At 44.1% G+C, this 20774-nt stretch overlaps 1 protein-coding gene across 2 annotated transcripts in view; it reads right to left on the reverse strand.

The window, feature by feature from the left end:
- Dtnbp1 (dystrobrevin binding protein 1) overlaps positions 1 to 20774 on the reverse strand; it is a 94352-nt gene that overhangs the window by 7276 nt on the left and 66302 nt on the right. For both annotated transcript variants that reach the window (XM_031359581.1, XM_031359582.1), the window contains exon 8: positions 3390 to 3545. In XM_031359581.1, the coding sequence (XP_031215441.1) occupies positions 3390 to 3545 (156 nt within the window). The remainder of the gene's footprint in view (positions 1 to 3389; positions 3546 to 20774) is intronic.

Genomic DNA, 20774 nt, shown 5'->3' on the forward strand with positions numbered 1-20774 from the left:
TGGGACTCCTGCCGAGAAGACTGCTAACATGGAGTGGAACCAGCCCAAGACAAAGAACTGTGTTACAGTCAACAAAGCTGAAAGGAGTTGGAAAGCTGAAAAAGGAGTTGGCATTAGACGTGAAAATGCAGCGTTTAGAGTTTGGCTAGCTGGTTTTTGGTCTTGATCCAGTATTTCCTTACATGCTTCATTTCTTCCATTTTGGAACATATATATATCCTATGCCATCATATGTTGGAAGTATGTGATCTGTGTTTTGATTTTAATTTTATAGGGGATGAATTTTCACTTTGCATGAATCTCAGAAGAGACTTTGAACTTTGGACTTTAAACATTGTTGAGACTGTGATAGGCTATGGGGACTTTTGAAGTTGGACTAAATGAATTTTGCATTATGTTTTGGCTACATGCCTATGGGAACCAGGGAGTGGAAATGTGGTGGTTTGAATAGGAATGGTCCCTATACACTCATGTATTTGAATGCTTGGCCCATAGCAAGTGGCACCATTAGGAGGTGTGGCCTTGTTGGAGTAGGTGTGGCCTTGTTGAAGGAAGTATGTCATTGTGGGGGAAGGTCTTGAGGTCTTCAATGTTCAAGCTAAGCCTAGTGTGGTATACATTCTCTTGCTGCTGCTTGTGCAGCAAGATATAAAACTCTCAGCTCGGGCTGGTGAGATGGCTCAGCAGGTAAGAGCACTGACTGCTCTTCTGAAGGTCCTGAGTTCAAATCCTAGCAACCACATGGTAGCTCACAACCTTCTGTAATGAGATCTGACTCCCTCTTCTGGTGTGTCTGAAGACAGCTACAGTGTACTTATTTATAATAATAAATAAAGCTTTGGGTTTGGAGCGAGCAGGGACTAAGTGAGCAGGGTTGACCACAGCCAGTAAGGTTGACCAGAGCCAGCGGAGGTCCTAAAAGTCAATACCCTACCAGATGAAGGCTCACAACCATCTGTACAGCTACAATGTGTACACATATACATAAAAAAAAAATAAATAAATCTTTTTTAAAAAACCTCTCAGCTCTTCAATGCTATATCTGTCTGCATGCTGCCATGCTTCCCACCATGATGACAATGGACTAAACCTCTGAAACTGTAAGCCAGCCCCAATTAAATGTTCTCCTTTATGAGAGTTGTCTTGGTCATGGTGCCTCTTCACAGCAGTAAAACCATAACTAAGACACTGATATTGGCCACATGAAAGAACACAGAGGGCTCTCTATAGGCCAAGGAGGACACCATCTCCTGACATGAACCGTGCTGTATGTCAGTGTCAGTGCTGTGAGGAACGCCTCAAGACCCTCTATCAAATTCTCAACCTGTGTGTGGGTCAAGACCCTTTTGGGTCGTGCCAGATATTCTGAATATTAGCTATTTACACTATGATCCATAACAGTAGTAAAATTACACTTATGAAGTAGCAGTGCATATAATGTTATAGCTGGGGGTCGCCACAATGTGAGGAACAGTATTAAAGGGGCACAGCATTACGTAGTTTATTCTGTTTGGTACTCGGCAAATCGCTGGCACAAGGTTCCCACTTTGTCCCAGAGGAGGTGCGGCAGGCACTGAGTTAGCAAACACTGTTCTTAGGAAACCATGGCCTCTACATTAGTGGCTTAAACGGGCAAGAAGCGGACTCCTGGGAAAGAAATGTGACTCCTCAGTCCTATGCTACCGACCAGGAGTTTAAAAAGCTAACTTTGGTGATCCTGAGCACATACTGGGGCAGCAGGTTCTCCGCACAACCATCCTTCCTCATGTTCTTATCGCCTTTCTGGGTGGGGACATCCAACTGATGACAAGGAACAGAGTGACAGGTGAGGAGTAGGGCTGAGAAAGCAGGAGCCACAGAAGGGAGCACAAGGGGGATGGAGGGGTGGCAGGCCACAGGAGGCAAGGAGCACTGGCGGGGACTCTCCAAACTGCACAATGCCCTCCCGGGGGAAATCCAGCAGCTCTGCCCACCCAGCTGCACCTCCAGAGGGAGGCCGGCCGTTCCTCAGGAGACAAGATGGAGCCAGCCCTCCTGTGTCGTCACCCCTAAGGTGTTCATTCATAAATCTGGACGCTATTCCTCATAACACCAATTTAACCAGAGAAGTTATTAGAATACAGGTGGCCCTCCATATCCATGCCCTCTATGCCTGTAGGTGGAGAACACAGTTTGGTCTGTCACAGCTACCAAGTGTTTTCTACCCAGTGTCTCTAACAGTACACTCTGACTATGAGCATGCACTTACACTGTGGGAACGTAAGTAACATGAAGATTCTTGACAGTGCTTGGGGATGGATACCGAGGGTTACATACAGTATGCCATTTCAATATAAAACTTGTGCATCTAGGGACTTTGGTCTCCAGAGGGGATCCTGGAACCCATGTACCAAAGGATGACTTTCTGGTCATCCTTTTTGGTCTATTCTGAGAAAGACAATCACACTTTAAAAATGCCCTGTCTGTCTGTCCTTCCTTCCTCTCTGCCTCCCTCCTTCCCCCCCTCTTTCTTTCTTTCTACCTCCCTCCCTCCATGGTTCACCTGAGGAGCCTCAGACATGAAAATCACTCATTCTACCAAAGACTCCATATCTAGCCCCTCAAAGACTTTTAACATGGGGGAGTATACTGGCTGGTTTTGTGTGTCAACTTGACACAGGCTGGAGTTATCACAGAGAAGGGAGCTTCAGTTGGGGAAGTGCCTCCATGAGACCCAGCTGTGGGGCATTTTCTCAATTAGTGATCAAGGGGGGAGGGCTCCTTGTGGGTGGTGCCATCCCTGGGCTGGAAGTCTTGGGTTCTATAAGAGAGCAGGCTGAGCAAGCCAGGGGAAGCAAGCCAGTAAGGAACATCTCTCCATGGCCTCTGCGTCAGCTCCTGCTTCCTGACCTGCTTGAGTTCCAGTCCTGACTTCCTCTGGTGATGAACAGCAATGTGGAAGTAAGCTGAATACACCCTTTCCTCCCCAACTTGCTTCTAGGTCATGATGTTTGTGCAGGAATAGAAACCCTGTCTAAGACAGGGAGAAACTCTCTGATGACAATTGAGAGGTCAGCTACAAAGATGGTGACTGTGGTAGGAGTGACATATAGACTCAACAGACAGAAAAAGACCACACTTTTATAGGTCATTTCTTTTCTTTTTTAACCTACACTTTTTTTTCTGGCTCAGACAAGTAGTTGCCTAGCATATTTATGACCCTTGGTAGATCCTGAACACCATAAAATAACAAAATACTTTTCAAAATCCTGTATGAGTATAATTTCATCTTTAATTGTAATGTCACCTTAAGGAATGATCATGACAGTCACGTTTCATTTTAGGGTCTAACCACAAGGACTATACCCCACACCCCACTCTGCAGGCAGCCTGGAACTGCCCCAGCTCACCTCGCCTCTCTGCGATCTGCAGGTAACCTGTGGACAGGTACTGTTCCATGTCCTGCTGGAAAGCTTCCTCAAAGAACTTCTGCCGCTCCTTCAGCTTCAGCTGCTGGGTGTGCTCCATTTCCAGGACCTTCTGTGTGTGCTCTGTATCTAGTTCAGCTGAGGAAGCAGAGCAGTAGTGGTGAGAGCTCCAGCAGGGACCGGACAGGTGACAGATTCTACCCCCATGTGCACACTGCTTCCCACTACTGAGCCCTTGCCCTGTGCCTCTGCTGGGAGCCTCCTACCATCAGGGGCTACCATACTGCCTGCTCACAGCAGGGGCTCCTCCTCAGTCACTGCCCACTTCTCAGGTGACCCTCCACCTTGCTCCATCCTGATTGTTTCTATCAAATCCTTCCTTGTTTTTTTTTTTTAAACAGTTATTTATGCGCCTGTGTGTTTCTATGCATAGCCACACAGAGAAGAGGCTGTTAAATCCCTGGAGTTAGTCACATAGACAGGTGTGAGCCACTGGTGTAGGTGCTGGGAACTGAAATCTCATTCTCTGAAGGAGCAGCAAGTGTTCTTTTGAGACTGATTTATAAATACAATAAAACAGGCAAAGATTTGAGTTCCTGAAGGAATGTACCTATATTTCATTCTTTTTAATGTCTTGTCAACCAGTTCTGTTCCAGAAAGACAGGAAACCTTCAACAAATGCAGTAAGAACACAATATTGAATGTCATTCAGCCTGAAAAGGGAAGGAAATTTGGATACATGCTACCCCATGATTATATTATATATACATATACATATATATATATATATATATACATGTAATATATAATTATATAAGAACATTATATTAAGTAAATAAGCAAGTCTAAAGAGGACTGACTACTCTTGACTAAACTATGGCACCTGGGTAGACAGCACCACGGACTGGCAGAATGAAAGAGGAGGGGGAAGGGAAGGAGTGTTGTTAATGGGCACAGTTACAATTTTTTAAAAATAAGGTTTTCGGGGGGGGGGGAGGCAGCTCAGTGGGCAAAGTGCTTATATAAAAGTGTGAAGATGTGAGGCTCAATCCCCCGCACGTGTGTAAGCTGAGCATGGTGGTCTATTGTGTAACTGCAGCACCACCAAGGGTGGAGAAAGGTAGGTCCCTGGACTCAGTGCCAGCCTGGCTAAGCATTGAGCTTAAAACTCAGAAGGGAAGAACACTTAGGGGTGGAAGATGGTGCCACTGAAAACTGGCAAGATATTTAAGTGTGATTATACAGTAAGAAAATTGGAGGAAGAATCATGTAGCCAGCCTTGAGAGATGGCTCAGCAATTAAGAGCACATGTCCCTCTTGTAGAGGACCAGAATTCAATTCCTGGCACCCACAAAGTGCACCTTATAGCTTTCTGTAACTGCAGCTCCAGGGCATCTGATCCCTTTGCCCTCTGTGGACACTGGTACTTACACGCCAGAGATAACACACACAATTCAAGAGTACGTAGGTAAACAGTCTTCAGCAGAACAAGCAGCACACAGGGCAACGGATCTTAGGCCTGCCTTTGCTCTCAGTACTACTTCATCCCTTTCACCATCAGCTCCTGAACACACTGTCCTTGATGGATGGCAGACTTAAAACTCAGTAGTGGAGGGTGGGTTTGTTTGTTTGTGTATTTTTGGATCTCATACCAAGTATATAATGTCTGGGACTTAGAATATTCTGTACTTTCTTGTACTGTGCACGTGCCAGGAATACAAACCAATGTTAGCTACAACAACAGAGACAAGACGGTAACCACTCTCTGGGCAGATGACTCAAGAGGGCACTGTGAACACCTGCTCCACTCACAGCCCCTTCAATAAGGCTTCCCTCATTGGCTCAACCACTGCTTCTGCATTCACTGGCTTCCCTCAAGCTTTTCACACACCCCAGGTAGAAATCTTTTGCTAGCTATAACTAGTTTAACCTTCCCAAACTGCCATTTTATCCTCTGCACAAGTGAAGTAAAAATGCACATTTCCTAAGGTTGTTGTTAGGATTCAGGAGTGGGATATACAGACTATCAGCAATACCACACTGGACAATAACTCACAGCTAATATTAACAGGCAACACGATGTCAGTAACAGACGTTCAATAAGCAAAGCGGTCAGGACTGCTGAGCATGCCCCTAATCCTAGCACTTGAATGCTGGAGGCAGAGGGATGGGAATTCCCAGGCTATATGAGATAGTCATTCATTCATCCCCTCTCTCCCTCCACCCCATCTGTCCCTTCCCCCTTCACAAACACAGAGAGACAGAGAGACAGACAGACATTAGCAAGAAACAAAATCAAGTACAGCACTAAAGCCCTCCTCAGCTTCCAGTGCCCTTAATATATCCGCAGAGTGTACTCAGCAAAGCCTACAGGCAGAGGACACGTACACATTTGTTCTGCTTTGACAGTCCACATATGTGTTAAATACGCCACGACTGCCCAGCACACTAGTGTAATTCAACTCTAAACACATTAGCATCCTTCAATTCACAGTCAGGTAAACTGGTTTAAAAGAAGCAATTCCAAGATAAGCCATTCAAAAACAAAAGATCAATTTAGAAATTATCAAAAGGGATTTTCTTAGAGAATGTCATATTCTAACTGACTCAAGACCATCTGTAAAGGAGTGTCATTTTCTTAGGACTACTATAATGACCTCAAGTGTCTGAATTACTAGTAGTGTGGATTTCCATCTGAATTCCTTATGTTTGAGGAAACCCTCCAGAGATGGGATGAAGAGAGTCTGGGTTATGGACTTAAAATGACATTTAAAACTAAACACAACTGCTGGGCTGCAGGGAGACAAGAGCCGCCCTGACGTCATCCACTAAGCAGTACCAAGAAGCAACACCGAATTAAAAAGCATCGCACTCTGACACACAGTGGAATCTTGGTCCCAGAGTCCTTCCTAAGGAAAAGTGACTCTGGCTATCTGTTCTGGGGAAGAAGCCAAGTCCACCCAGAGACTTAAACCCTGCCTCTGCCTCCTGAGTTCTGCAATTAAAGACACACCGCCACCACCTAGCTTAAGGATTACTTTTTAAAAATGTGTACTAGCTACAATCTAGTGTTATCATACTTTGTCAGGAAACACACATTTCAGAAAACTATAATCTATGTAGCTGAACTATTCTCCAAATCTGTACTTCTGCTGTCCTATAAATGCAACAGCAACAGACTCCTACAAGGCTTTTCTCACTCAGCCTTGGGTGCAGCTCCAACGCTCCAGGAGCTGAAAACATGTTTCTTGTATTTCTGGGGGAATTCATGGTCATTGGTGTCCCAAGGATGGATGAGTAGATTTCAGCTTTGGGCTATTATGATAAAGCTACTACAAACATTTCTACAAGTTTCTATGTGAAAATAAGTGATTTCTAAGACAAATGTCCAACAGTGCATCTTCTGGGTTGGGCGGCAAGGAACAGCCAAAGCATCCTGCAGAGAGGCCGCCCCACTGACATGCATGGTCAATGGGCCAGAGGGCCTGTTTCTCTGTGCCTTCCCTCACAGCTGCTCCCTGGGGTTCAGAGTCCTTCCCTTCTCCGTCCCTACAGTACTTCTGGCCGTACCAAGTCCCAGCTTCATCCTTCATTCTTCAGCAGCTGTTGTTTCTGATGTTACTTTATAAAAGTCCCTGACTGCAGCATTGCCAATTACTTCTTGCCACATCTGGCTTATTAAACATATCTAACTGTACTAAAACTGTGCAGGAACTGAAGACTTCTAAGATAAGAAGACATTACTCTAGTTGAAACCATCTCTTCCATGGTTTTATTATCTAAGTCCTTCCTGCGATGGTTCCCACAATAATGTGCTCACCAGTTCCTGAAGTTTCTCCTGTTTCCCTGCCCCAACACAAGGCATGAATACAAACTACCCCATAAGAGACAATACAAGCCGGGCCGTGGTGGTGCATGCCTTTAATCCCAGCACTTGGGAGGCAGAGGCAGGTGGATTTCTGAGTTCAAGGCCAGCCTGGTCTATGTGAGCTCCAGGAAAGCCAGGGCTAAACAGAAGACAGGAGAAACCCTGTCTTGAAAAACCAACCAACCAACCAACCAACCAAACAAACAAAAAGATATTACATGTATTTTAAAATCATCAAGTTCCAAACCTTGCATTTCAATAGCATTTAAAAGTTTTATTTAGTGTCTTATAAAAAAGCAATTTAGAATGCTGCAATTAATGCTTTTATTTATTGACCTTTTATGATGCTGGCAAGGACCCTAGGCACTAACACATACCAACCACACAAGTTTTATCAATAGGCTACACCCCAGGTCAAGTCAAGCCATTCTCAAAAAGAAAATTACAAAAAGACTTCTTACAGAGTCTTGCCCTACTTGGAAAACACACATAAAGGAATAGCCTTGGGGCTGGAGAGATGGCTCAGCGGTTAAGAGCACTGGCTGCTCTTCCAGAAGTCCTGAGTTCAATTCCCAGCAATCACATGGTGGCTCACAATCATCTGCAATGGGATCTGATGCCCTCTTCTGGTGTGTCTGAAGACAGCTACAGTGTACTCATATACATAAAATAAATAAATCTTAAAAAATAAAATTAAGGGATAGCCCTGTACACACACACACTTCTCTCCAGTACTAAGTGGTACTTAGTCTAAATTTTGTGCATGCAACTATGAAAGGAAGATCCTTACCTACCATGCCGCAGTCAAGAACGAGGCCAGATCTAGAAGTCAGAATAAGTCATGTTTGTAACACTACAAAGAATTTGCAACAGTTCCACAGTTGTTCACCATATGCAGTGACTATGAATGACTCCTGGGAGTACAGTTTCCTAAACTCAGGCACAGGAATACTATTCTGGTGTCTGCAGCTCTGGAACACTTATTACATCTCTATAAATTAAGTATTCTGAACGAAATGGCTATTGTCTTGGCTTTTACAAAAATATGTGACAGGAACACAATGTAAAGGCAAGGTTTACTGGCTGGTCAGGGAGCCTTCCCTGAGGTCTGCTCTGTCCTGGGCATGTGGTCACATGGAGGGATGAGCCCAAAGGGGCACTCATGGTTGCATTCTGGATGCATAGCTTTTAGTCTGTACTCACTCTTCAAATCCCATTACTAAGAGGGCATGGGCTGAGCGGCTATCATATTCAGTACTATTGTCTGGTTTTACTTACTTTTGATTGGAAAGAAATAAAGAACCCCAAATTCTATGTAGTTTTTAGTAAAATTCTATGAATCCTATGAGTTCACCATGAAAGGATTCGGGATCTTTGAAATGAGAGCATGACACTTAGAATTAGATGGAAGGTGTATCCACACTCACTTTCCTGGCTGCAGTTTAAATAACTAACCAGGACAGAGGCTAGCTCAGGGGTACATGGCAGCAGCAGCCTTCCCCTTCCTTCCCTGCAAAAGATCCATTACAAAACCCTTCGGACTGAGGCCTCAGGCATGATACAAGGACTCAACAGAAGGGCTTGGTGGCCTGGAGTAAGGTCGGTGGCATTAAGATGCTGCACTTGCTGTTGGAGAGTGTTTAACAGTGACATGTTAAAAAGGAAAAAAGCCTACAGTCACCACCCAGTAGCACCATCACCAGACACTACCATGTCTCCCCTCACTGTGGAGGGGCACTCTTCACCTCATAGTGTATAGCTAGTCACTGCACCACAGGTGCTGGCACCACAGATGTGAACTGGGTTCTCATCTTCCCCATTCCCAGAAACAATGGAGATGTTTTCAAACCATTTCAACTTGGAATTTCATGTCATAAAATTAAGACCAGTAGGCAAAACTGTAATAAACTAATTTTTCAAAAGAAAAGGTGCACATACACACACCCAAAGAGACATATGCCAGCAGATGTCACAGAGAGGTAAAGCTGCACTCACTGCGTTAACACAGTATGCAATACAAAGTGAATGACTTGATTATAGTCATGTGTAGAACGGAAATGAAGAAGTTCAGTGATCAAAGCATCACCAATTGAAACCAACCCACATTCTCCTGCGGTCATGCTTTCTTCCACTTTGTGCTGGTCAGTTTTTTTGTTTTTGTCATTTGGGGATAGGGAACCCTAACTGTTGAAGATGCCTGCATGAGACTGGCCAATGGGCAGCAAGTCTGTGGGTCATTTTCTTGACTGATGTGGCAGGGTCTAGCCTACTGTGGGAGAAGCCACTCCTGAGCAAGTGACCCTGGGTTGTGTAAGACAGCAGGCTGAGTCAGCCATGAGAGCACCTCAGTGAGCAGCCTGTCTCCACAGCCTCTGTTTCAGCACTCACCTCCAGGTTCCAGCTAGGCACAGCGGTGGGCACTTGGAATCCCAGCACAGGGGAGACTGTGACAGGGGAGACTGGGCTCCTTGGCCAGTCACCTTAGCCTAAGTTACAAGTTCCAGGTCCCAGTCAGAGATCTTGTCTCACAAAACAAGGCAGATGGCTTCTTAGGAACAACACCTGAAGCTGACATTTGGCCTGCCTACACATGCAGGTAAGGCATGGTGGTACACACCTGCGACTCTAGCACTTAAGTGGGGGAGAAGGCTCAGTCCAAGGTCATCCTTACACAGAGAACTTGAGACCAAGCTTGGCTACAGAAGACCTTGTTTTACTCTTGCTCTTCCTCTCTGTCTCTTTTCTCCCCACTCCCCTCCCCCTTCTCTCTCCACGTGTTCATGGTCAGCTGCTGCTCCTCTTCCGTCCTCTCCTCCTCCTCTCCGCCCTCTCCTCCTCCTCTTCATTCTCTCTCTCTCTCTCTCTCTCTGCCTTTCTCTGTCTCTACTCCCTCAACTCCCCTCCACATGCCCTAAATAAGAAAGACGTTATTTTAAAACAAAATCAACAAATATAAAATGATACATGGATTAAGAACTTACTTGCTTCCAATTCCTACACTCCAAAAGATTTTGAAGAGGAAAGAAAGCAAGTACTGGAGATGTTTAAAATGACTTGCTATGTGGAGGAGGTATGGGAACTAGCTCCTCCTTTCCTGTGGATGGAGTGGAAGCTACAGACACTGATGTAATCTAATCCACTGGCCATCTTGGGAGATTTCAAACAAGCAGGCTCTCAAACGGCTCTAATATTCTAATTCCTGCAGGCCAAAGTACTTCTTGTACTTAATCAACAGCCTCCTAAATAGCAATTATCTTTCCCCAAACTATGCAGACTTTTTTTTTGTTGTTGTTGTTGATATTCAGGCTGCAGCCCAGGCAATAGCCCTGCCTCAGCTTTTCAAGGCCTTGGATTAGAGGTCTGCCCAGAGCTGGCTTTCAAGGGCTTGGATTAGAGGTCTGCCCCAGAGCTTGGATAAGAGGTCTGCCCAGAGCTGGCTTTCAAGGGCTTGGATTAGAGGTATGGCCCCAGAGCTGGCTTTCAGTCACTTTCTTTCTGGAAGGCACAGAGGCTTTGCTGAAAGCCGCTCTGGTCATTCTCTCTGTCTACAGCTAATTTAGCTGTGATGGTTCCATAAAGTACTTCCAGGAGCAGCACTGTGCTCTAGCCTAATGACTGTACCCAGATGGCCAAACTAGGCATGTACACCCACACACTGTATTCACCCCTCTCTCAGCTACAACACTACTCCCTCACACAGCTTTCTATGACCACCCATCCAAATGGAACCTGACAATTAGAAAGTTTCTAAACAGAACAGGAGGGCCTCAGTCTCAAGTGAAACAGAGTTCTGGGATATGGAAAGAAAGCAGACTTTTTAAAAAAATTTTTTTAATTAAAAGAAACTGGGCTGGTGAGATGGCTCAGCGGGTAAGAGCACTGACTGTTCTTCTGAAGGTCCTGAATTCAAATCCCAGAAACCACATGGTGGTTCACAACCATCTGTAATGAGATCTGACACCCTCTTCTGATGTGTCTGAAATCAGCTACAGTGGACTTAATCTTTGGGCTGGAGCAAGCAGGGACTGCGCTAGCAGGGTTGACCGGATCCAGCAGAGGTCCTAAATTCAATTCCCAGCAATCACATGAATGTTCACAACTATCTATACAGCTACAGTGTACTCCTATACATAAAATAAATAAATAAATCTTTAAAACAAACAAACAAACAAAAAGAAACCATTAAAATGAACACATTTGAAGCTAATCATTGTGGTGCATGTCAATAGTCCCAGATTCAGGAGGCAAAAAGACAGAGTTATAACAAGTTTGAAGCCAACATACTTTACAATGAAAGTTTCACACCAACCAAGCCTATCTTAGAAGATCTTACCTCAAAACCAACCAAACAAACAAAACCCCTACCAAAACAATAGGTCTTATTTATACTTCAAAATATACTGAAAATCCCTAATCAAGGAAAATATTGGCAAACTAAAGAACTAATCTGCCTCCGTCTTAAGCTAAAGAGCCATCTTATAGTAAAGACAAACTACGTTCACTCCAGTTTATGATGAAACCTCTGTTTTTCAAGGACTAGGCTATGCCCCACTTGTAACCTTAACTACAAATGGCATTCAACTGTCTGTTTCAGTCATATCTTTGTTTCATGAATGGCAGTCATGTCTTTGTTTCAAAGGGTTAATAGCCATCTTGCAACCCTACCTTTGTTTCAAAAGGGTTGTTATAGCTACCTTGTTATGACTGCCTGCTGTTATGACCATCTTGCAATCATGTCTTTCTTTTAGGGGTTGTCATTACTAACTTATCATGCTTATGTTCTGCTTCTGTAACCCATCTATTTCGTCCACCAAATCCTCCACTTGGAAATTCCTTACCACTGACCCGTAAAAGCTTTGTTTTACACACATCCAAGGCTGACCTCTAGAACCCAGGCTTAGGAGGAGGCTGCCCCTGTACATGCCTAAAAAGAGCTTGCTTTTTAAGACAGGGTTTCTCTGTGTAGCCCTGGCTGTCCTGGAACTCAGAAATGCACCTGCCTCTGCCTCCCAAGTGCTGGGATTAAAGGTGTGTGCCACCACCCCCCTGGCTATGTTCTAAGATCAAGAACTGATAAATGGGACCTCATAAAATTGCAAAGCTTCTGTAAGGCAAAAGACACTGTCAATAGGACAAAACGGCAACCAACAAATTGGGGAAAGATCTTTACCAATCCTATATCTGATAGAGGGCTAATATCCAATGCATACAAAGAACTCAAGAAGTTAGATTCCAGAGAACCAAAAAACCCTATTAAAAAATGGGGTACAGAGGCTAAACAAAGAATTCTCAACTGATGAATACCAAATGGCTGAGAAGCACTTAAAAAAATGTTCAAAATCCTTAGTCATCAGGGGAAGGCAAATCAAAACAACCCTGAGATTCCATCTCACACCAGTCAGAATGGCTAGGATAAAAACTCAGGTGACAGCAGATGCTGGAGAGGTTGTGGAGAAAGAGGAACACTCCTTCATTGCTGGTGGGATTGCAAGCTGGTACAACCACTCTGGAAATCAGTTTGGTGGTTCCTCTGGAAATTGGACATAGTACTACCAGAGGACCCAGCTATACCACTCCTGGACATATACTCAGAAGATGCTCCAACATGTAATAAGGACACATGCTCCACCATGTTCATAGCAGCCTTATTTATAATAACTGGAAACTGGAAACAACCCAGATGTCCCTCAACAGAGGAATGGATACAGAAAATGTGGTATATCTACACAATGGAATACTACTCAGCTATTAAAAACAATGAATTTATGAAATGGCTGGAACTAAAAAATATCATTCTGAGTGAGGTAACCCAATCACAAAAGAACACACATGGTATGTACTCTCTGATAAGTGGATACTAGCCCAGAATCTCAAAATACCCAAAATACAATCTACAAACCACAAGAAACTCAAGAAGAAGGAAGACCAAAGTGTGGATGCTTCGTTCCTTCTTAAAAGGGGGAACAAAATACCCATGGAAGGAGTTGCAGAGATTAACTATAGAGCAGAGACTGCTCCACCTGAGAATCCTTCCCATATTCAACCATCAAATCCAGACACTATTGTAGATGCCGGCAAGTGCTGGCTGACAGGAGCCTGATATAGCTGTCTCCTGAGAGGTTCTGACAGTGCCCAACTAATACAGAAGTAGAGGCTCACAGCCATCCATTGAACTGAGTACAGGGTCCACAATGAAGGAGCTAGAGAAAGAACCCAAGGAGCTGAAGGGTTTGCAGCCCCTCAGGACAAACAACAATATGAACTAACTAGTACCCTCAGAGCTCCCAGGGATTAAACCACCAACCAAAGAGTACACATGATGGGACTCATGGCTCCACCAGCATATGTATAGCAGAGGATGGCCTAGTCGGTCATCAATGGGAGGAGAGGCCCTTGGCCCTGTGAAGGTTCTATGCCCCAGTGTAGGGGAATGCCAGGGCCAGTAAGCAGGAGGGAGTGGGTTGGTGAACAGGGGGAGTGGGGAGGAAATAGGGTTTGGGTTTTTGTTTGTTTGTTTTCCTTTTTTTTCTTTCTTTCATTTATTTATTTTTTTCTTTTTCTTTTCTTTTTTTTTTAGTTTTATTTTTGGAGGGGAAACTGGGAAAGGAGATATCATATGGCATGTAAATAAAGAAAATATCTAATAAAAAATTTTTAAAAAAGGAGATGCGAATATGAAAAAAAGCTTGCTTTAATTAGTTTGGACATGAGGATTTGAATTGGTGGTCTCTCTCCTCCCATCTTTGGGATTAACACAACCATACAGATTCAGATACAGAACTGGTTTAATAAATGAATAGTTATTTTTGTACTGCTATAAGGAAAACTCTCAAAAGGAAGCAGTCAGGAGAGAAGGGTTTGCTTGCCTTCTCGGAGGAAGCAGCCCACCATGATGGTGAAGCTATGGCCCCCACAGAGGCTCAGGGCACTGCTCCACAGTGGAGCGTGCAGCCCAGCACCATGGTGAAGCTATGGCCCCTACAGAGGCTCAGGGCACTGTTCCACAGTGGAGCGTGCAGCCCAGCACCATGGTGAAGCTATGGCCCCCACAGAGGCTCAGGGCACTGCTCCACAGTGGAGCGTGCAGCCCAGCACCATGGTGAAGCTATGGCCCCCACAGAGGCTCTGTAGCCCAGCACCATGGTGAAGCTATGGCCCCCACAGAGGCTCTGGGCACTGCTCGACAGTGGGGCGTGCAGCAGTGACTTCATCACAGAATGCACCAGGAAATAGAAACTGTGGGAAGAATCAGACCAGGAGCCAGAGACTGGCTGCCTCGTGGAACAAGTATGTCATGGCTGGAATACAAACTGTCCCCAAGGCTCTCAGGTACGAGCACTAATTCCCAGTTGGTGGCTGTTTTGAGAGTTTGCAAAGTCTTTTGAAATGGGGTTTAGAAGTGATCTCTGGAAAATGGGTCTTTGTTTTTTTCCCCTGAAGAGTTATCACATGCATACAGACCACTTAAGAGCCCAGAAGAGAGCATGGAATTACGTAGAAGTGCAGTTAGTGTAAAAATTGAGCAAATAGGGACACCTCATAAAAATACCAAGGAGCAAGGAATGTCCATTAAGCCTAAAGACAGAGCTTCAGAAGGGTTTACTGAGCAAACATCAGTCCCCAGGAGATGCCCTAATTGTGGGGAGTAATGCCAGGTTCCAGGAAACGTCCCTGGGAGGGTGGATTCCCCCCTCACCCCTCCTACATGCAGTCTGTATCTCCCCCTCACCTGGGGCATGAAGGTCAATGAGGACAAAAGACAACGAGGCTCCACCAATGAGAGATAACCAACTCATGCTGTAAACTTATGTACTGAAGGGTATAAAAAGTGCTCTGAAAGCAGGACGAACCCAGTATACTGGCAATAATAAACCTCATGTAATTTACAATGATCTCCCTCCTGTTTCTTCTCCAGTGGGGGACCCACGCCGAAATCTCACATTAGCTGCCATGTGGGTGCAGGAAATTGAGCCTGAGTTCTCTGGAAAAGTGGTCAATGCTCTTAACAAGTAGACCGTTTCTCCAGCCCTCGGGAGTAACTATTCTAGTTCTAGCACCAACTTGCTGCTTCCTGCCTGTCACCACAATGTGTCCAGATGTCACATGTTCATGCTGCCACAGCGCCAACTGATCTTGCTGCTGGGATGTCTTCCCTGACAAATGGTCTTTTTATTTATTTATTTATTTATTTTTTCGAACAATGAACCAAAATAAATCCTTCATGAACTGAAGCTGCTTCTTTCAGAGACACTGGCGCACTGATGAAAAAGTAGTTAGCACGGAGTGTTAGCCTCAAAGGTACATGCACACCAAGTGACCAGCTCTGTGCCAGCCTTCATACTGCTCTAAAATGCTCAATATCAGTAGTGATTAGTCAGCACAAATCAAAATCCCATGAAATATTGCACACTCACTTTTATGGCTATAATTTAAAAAGACAGATAAAGGCTTAGGTATCTCTTCATAAGAGAGCACTTCTCTAGCATGTGTTATCCTTGGATCAAACTTCAGCAGGACAAAAAACGTAACAAATCGTACTACCACGTGCAAACAAAAAGAAGCAGAAACTCTAACTGCACCACACTGCCAGTAGGAATGTAAAATGTCAGTGTCATCCTGGAAAGCTCAGTGGCTTCTCTAAGAAACCTGACCACACAACTCAGCCACGTCTATCCCAAGATCTACCTAAGATAAGTGAAGGGAGATCTGGGTAGTTTATGTTTATGACAATGTTTATGGTAACGTTACTCACAAAAAGAAACGAAGTACTAGATACTTATTGTAATATACAGCTTTCTCAACACATATGTAAAGGAAAGAAACCAAGTGAATACATATAGTACGTGTCATTAACATGAAATATCCAGAAAAGTCTACAGACGGAAAACGGGTTATGTCTATCTGAAGTTGCAATTAGGAACAGAAAAGCATCTTCAGAGATATTGTTCTATAGCAATAACCACTTTTAAAATGCATTAAAATGTTCAGGTATACACTGAAAGGTGACTGTATAACCTCAATGCTATACTCAATCAAACCGTTAAAGATCCACACTCTAACAGGACACGGCAGCTGCTCCCAATGGTGAGGTGCCAGCATATTAACCACTCAGAGGAGAAATACACAACACTCGGCTTCCTTCCTTCCCATAAGGAACGGTGGAGCAGAAAGAGCCTAGGCTCTGGGGTCAAGACCATAATGCTTAGCCATCTGCTTCAACACAGACTAGAAGGTGTCATGTTCACAACTTGTATACAACATGGCAAATGTCTCCTGAGAGGGTGCAGAGTATTTATGAAGACAGGAGATACAAGGCGGTTGGTTTCTCTCAACCCCAGTGTGAAGTGGGTCCCAGATCTGCAGAGCAATATCAAAAGTCCCTACCCCAGTCTCCCCTACCCAAAGAAAGGATACTGTGGCACAAGTCCACTTTAAAACAGTCTGAGAAAACAAAACTTTTGTGCTTTATAATGCAAAACCCTGATGACAAGCCTGATGACCAGACCACAGAACCCATTTAAAGTCAGGCAGGTGTAGCACCACTCACTTGTAATTCTAGCACTTGGCAGGCAGACACAGGTCCCTGGGCAAGGTGGCTCACTGGGTCAGTGAGCTCCAGGCTCAGCAGAAGGCCCAGCCTCAGTACAGAAACTAAAATGGATATAGGAAGACACTTGACACCAACTTCAACTTTCTACCTGCATGTATGTGCATGCGCGCGCGCGTGCACACACACACTTGTTTACTCAGTATGCCAACACAAATAAAAATTTCACAAGGCCTACGCCCTAAATGAAGAGCTATGAGCTACTGAAAATGGCTACTGAAAAGTGAATCTGTCTTCTCTTGGGATGAGTTCCCACAGGTTATACAAACCCAAGCGATCAGCCACAAACTCATGGATGTAAGAATAACAATAAACAGGGCTCAGTAGGCTATAGGTGTGCACATGTATGTATGCATACATGTATGTGTAACATCAATTATAGGAAAAAGGTCTTTAATTGGAGAGGGAGGAGTAGAGGTAATGCAAATAAAAAGGTGTCTGCTCAGAAAGGAGAGAGAAGGCACTATATCAAGGTTCTACAACCTGCTGGCCACAACAGCTATTTGCCATATACTTTCTCCCTGAATTTTAATTTAGGCCAATGACAAAAACACTTTTCACAAACAAAACAAAAGCCTATTTGGTTGAAGATAATCCAGTAAATTACATACATGTTAGCTTTCAGAGTAGCCACTCTCTGCCATTGCTGTGCCTCCTCCCCTGCTTTCGGAAGAGCACTGTGCAGTGAGATCAAAAAGCCAACAGTGTGATGAGGGGGCAAGGGAAAGGTGGCAGGTTTTTCAGTGAGCCAATGGCAGGACAAGCCAGAACTCAGGAGAGAGAGGCTTCTAACTCCACTCAGTGGCTCAAATGTAGGCAGCATGCAGCAAGAAGCAAATTTACTCATGACATTTTGCCAGCCACAGAACGAGAGAACTACAAAGCATTGTTGTAGAGAATAATATAACTATCCTAATCAATAATGGGGAAGCCATTTCATGCTATACAGTAAACTGCAGCTGGCAGAACATTGTCAAGGTTACTGCTGATTTCAGCTTGTCAAGAGTTGAAATGTAGAGCGGCAGGCAATGAATAGCTACTGAAAAAATGCTGAGCTGCTTTTCTCCTGGGATGAGTCCCCATCCCAGGTGTGGTGGCACATACCTAAATCCTACCACTTGGTAGGTGGAGACAAATATATCAGGAGTTCACACGTAGGGCTACATGAGACCCTGTCACAATATAAACAAGTAAATTCTGTCATGTGATTACCACAGAGTGCTAGTCAGAGTGAGTTGGCACATTCTCTCTCAAAAGCCAGCGGCCAGGGCTGTTGCTTTCCAGTATCCACATCAAGCAGTTCACAACTGACTATTCACTCCAGCTTCTGGGGGTCTGACACCCTCTTCTGCTGTCCGAGGGCACTGTACTTACACACAAACCCATGCACATCCAAAAGCTAATAGCCAGCACACACTAACAGCACACTATAAAGACTATAGCTTTGCTGGGTGTGATGGCAGAGGACAACAATCATAACGTAGGTGGCTGATGCAGGAAGATTGCCATGAGAACCAAACAGGCTGGATCACAGGGAGATCCTGTCTTAGCAGTAGCAACATGCTAGTTAGCAGAAAAAAATGGCTTCAAGACTTTGGCAGTAACCACAATTCTTAAAGATGGTCTCAGATGGGATTCTGGAAAAATTAGAGTGGGTGCAGACAAGACACAAAGCCTCTCCAGTTATACATTAACCAGGAAAAATTAACTGAGCCTCAGCAAGGTTTGTGGAGAGCTGTACTTTGGAAGGGCTGCTAAAGTATTTAAATGAGCTCCCAGGATGGTTTCTTAAATGCACGTGATGGGCTTAACCTTTTCTTTTCTTCACATTGTGTGAAGGAGTGTCTGTCTTTTCATTTGTTTGTTTTTTGTTTTTCGAGACAGGGTTTCTCTGTGTAGCCTGGCTATCCTGGAACTCACTCTGTAGACCAGGCTGGCCTCGAACTCAGAAATCTACCTGCCTCTGCCTCTCAAGTGCTGGGATTAAAGGCATGTGCCACCACTGCCCGTCTCTGTCTTTTCAAAAGTTAATCCTGTACTGACACAGAACAGAATGCTGATAGATGTCAGTATATTCCAGTGTTTTCAGTCATCTCTCCTATCTTAGGGTGACCACTGATTCCTCAAATGGAAGCAAACTGTAGTTCACATGCCTATAAGTGCACAATGGGCAGTCCTGGACAGGACAGGCACAGAAGAACCACCAAGGGTTTCTTAGGTCAGTTGCTCGCCTGACTTCTCCCTCCATCTGGAATTCTCCTTAAGCCAGTGGTCTCCTGAGTTAGTGGGAACTCCACAGCTGCCTTCAAACGCATAAGTGGAAGGTCCATAAGAGCCCACAGGTACTTTCTTAATGCCAACCTCCAAAAAAAGCTCAGACAAATCATGAAGCATCACATGTATTCAACAGATAAGTCCTTTTTTCAAGACTGACAGGCAATATTCCCACACAATTCCTTTTTGTGGTGCTCAGATTTAGTTCTATGAAAGGTACAATTTTTGCTGTCAAGTTTATACTATGTTCCACTGAAAGGGTAATGAAACAGAATGGCTGTATTTGATATCTTTGTTCAAGATATCAAATGTAATATGTGACAAAAGCTTATACCAATTGGTTCCTAAAATGATCTATTGCTATAATTATTGATCATGCAATAGTGGTCTATAATCTTTGTAGAAATTTGAAAGATAATATTAAGGGTCACAACTGTCATTTCAAGGTCTATTTTTATGTAGTTTAATACATAAACAAGTTGTCAGAGTGTCAGTTCCTCTTCAGTGTAAAGCATCATCCTAGCGAGTTCCCAGCCAGGCCAGAGTATGGCATCTGGCAAAGTTTCAGAAGAAAGACTCAGCTAGGTCTGAAAAGTTAACTGCTTAGCAGTGATGCACACCTTTAATCCTGGCACGTGGGAAGCAGAGGTAGGTGAGTTCAAGGCCAGCCTGGTCTGCAAATGAGTTCCAGGATAGCCAGAGCTACGCAGAGAAACCCTGTCTGGGGCGGGGTGTGGGCTGGGGGGGTGGGCAGTGCAGAGAAAGATCGAGTGAGGGAGCAAGCATGAGCCCCAGAATCAAAATGAAAAGGCAGGATGTAAATCTCCACACTTTCTTCAAACATCTTTACCCCCATCATAAACAAGCTTCTTAAAGACAAATACATAAACATACTGACATATCTTAGAGACCAAGAGCAGACACTTAATAATCTTGGTAGAATTCATCAACAAATTAAAACTGTAAGAAGTAATTTCCTAGGTTAATAACTTAAAATAATGCCCACACTAACACCATTCCTCTTAGAACTGCCAATGCTAAGCATGCCTGAGAGAAATAAGCCACTGTGAAGTCTCTCCAAGTGACACTAAAGTCCTCACTGTCAAGTCCTTACATGCTTTTTCCTCATTACCTCACAGGCAAAATAAGCAAGAATGTAATGTACTCCTAATTGGTGTTGGATTTCATAAATTCTTCACTTCATATGTTTACGCACAGGCCTGGGATGGTACAATGTGTGCCTGTACACCTGAGGTCCTCAGTTCAATTTCTAAACTACAACAACAACAAAGTTAAAATATGAGACAGACTTGAGAGAGGAAGGAAAACTCTTCGACTGACTTTGATGCTAGCTTGCAATCTTAGAAGCAGAAATGCCACACAGAATAAGAGACTGGGGCCGTTCTTTTGGCCATTCTTTTGGTCTTTGCTTCCGCCTGACAGGGCATGCCATATACATAAAACACGTTACAGCAAATGCCATCTTAAAGGCCTAATGGGGAGTTTTTAAAATCCAGTAACTAGTAGAATTTATTCATCAGTTGCTTCTAAGGATAGAATCACATTATTCAACAAAAACACCAAGAACTAATTCTTAAGGTTTGTTGTTTTTTTTTTT

Source organism: Mastomys coucha, unplaced genomic scaffold, assembly GCF_008632895.1.
Source record: "Mastomys coucha isolate ucsf_1 unplaced genomic scaffold, UCSF_Mcou_1 pScaffold7, whole genome shotgun sequence".
In the NCBI taxonomy this organism is placed as follows: domain Eukaryota; kingdom Metazoa; phylum Chordata; class Mammalia; order Rodentia; family Muridae; genus Mastomys; species Mastomys coucha.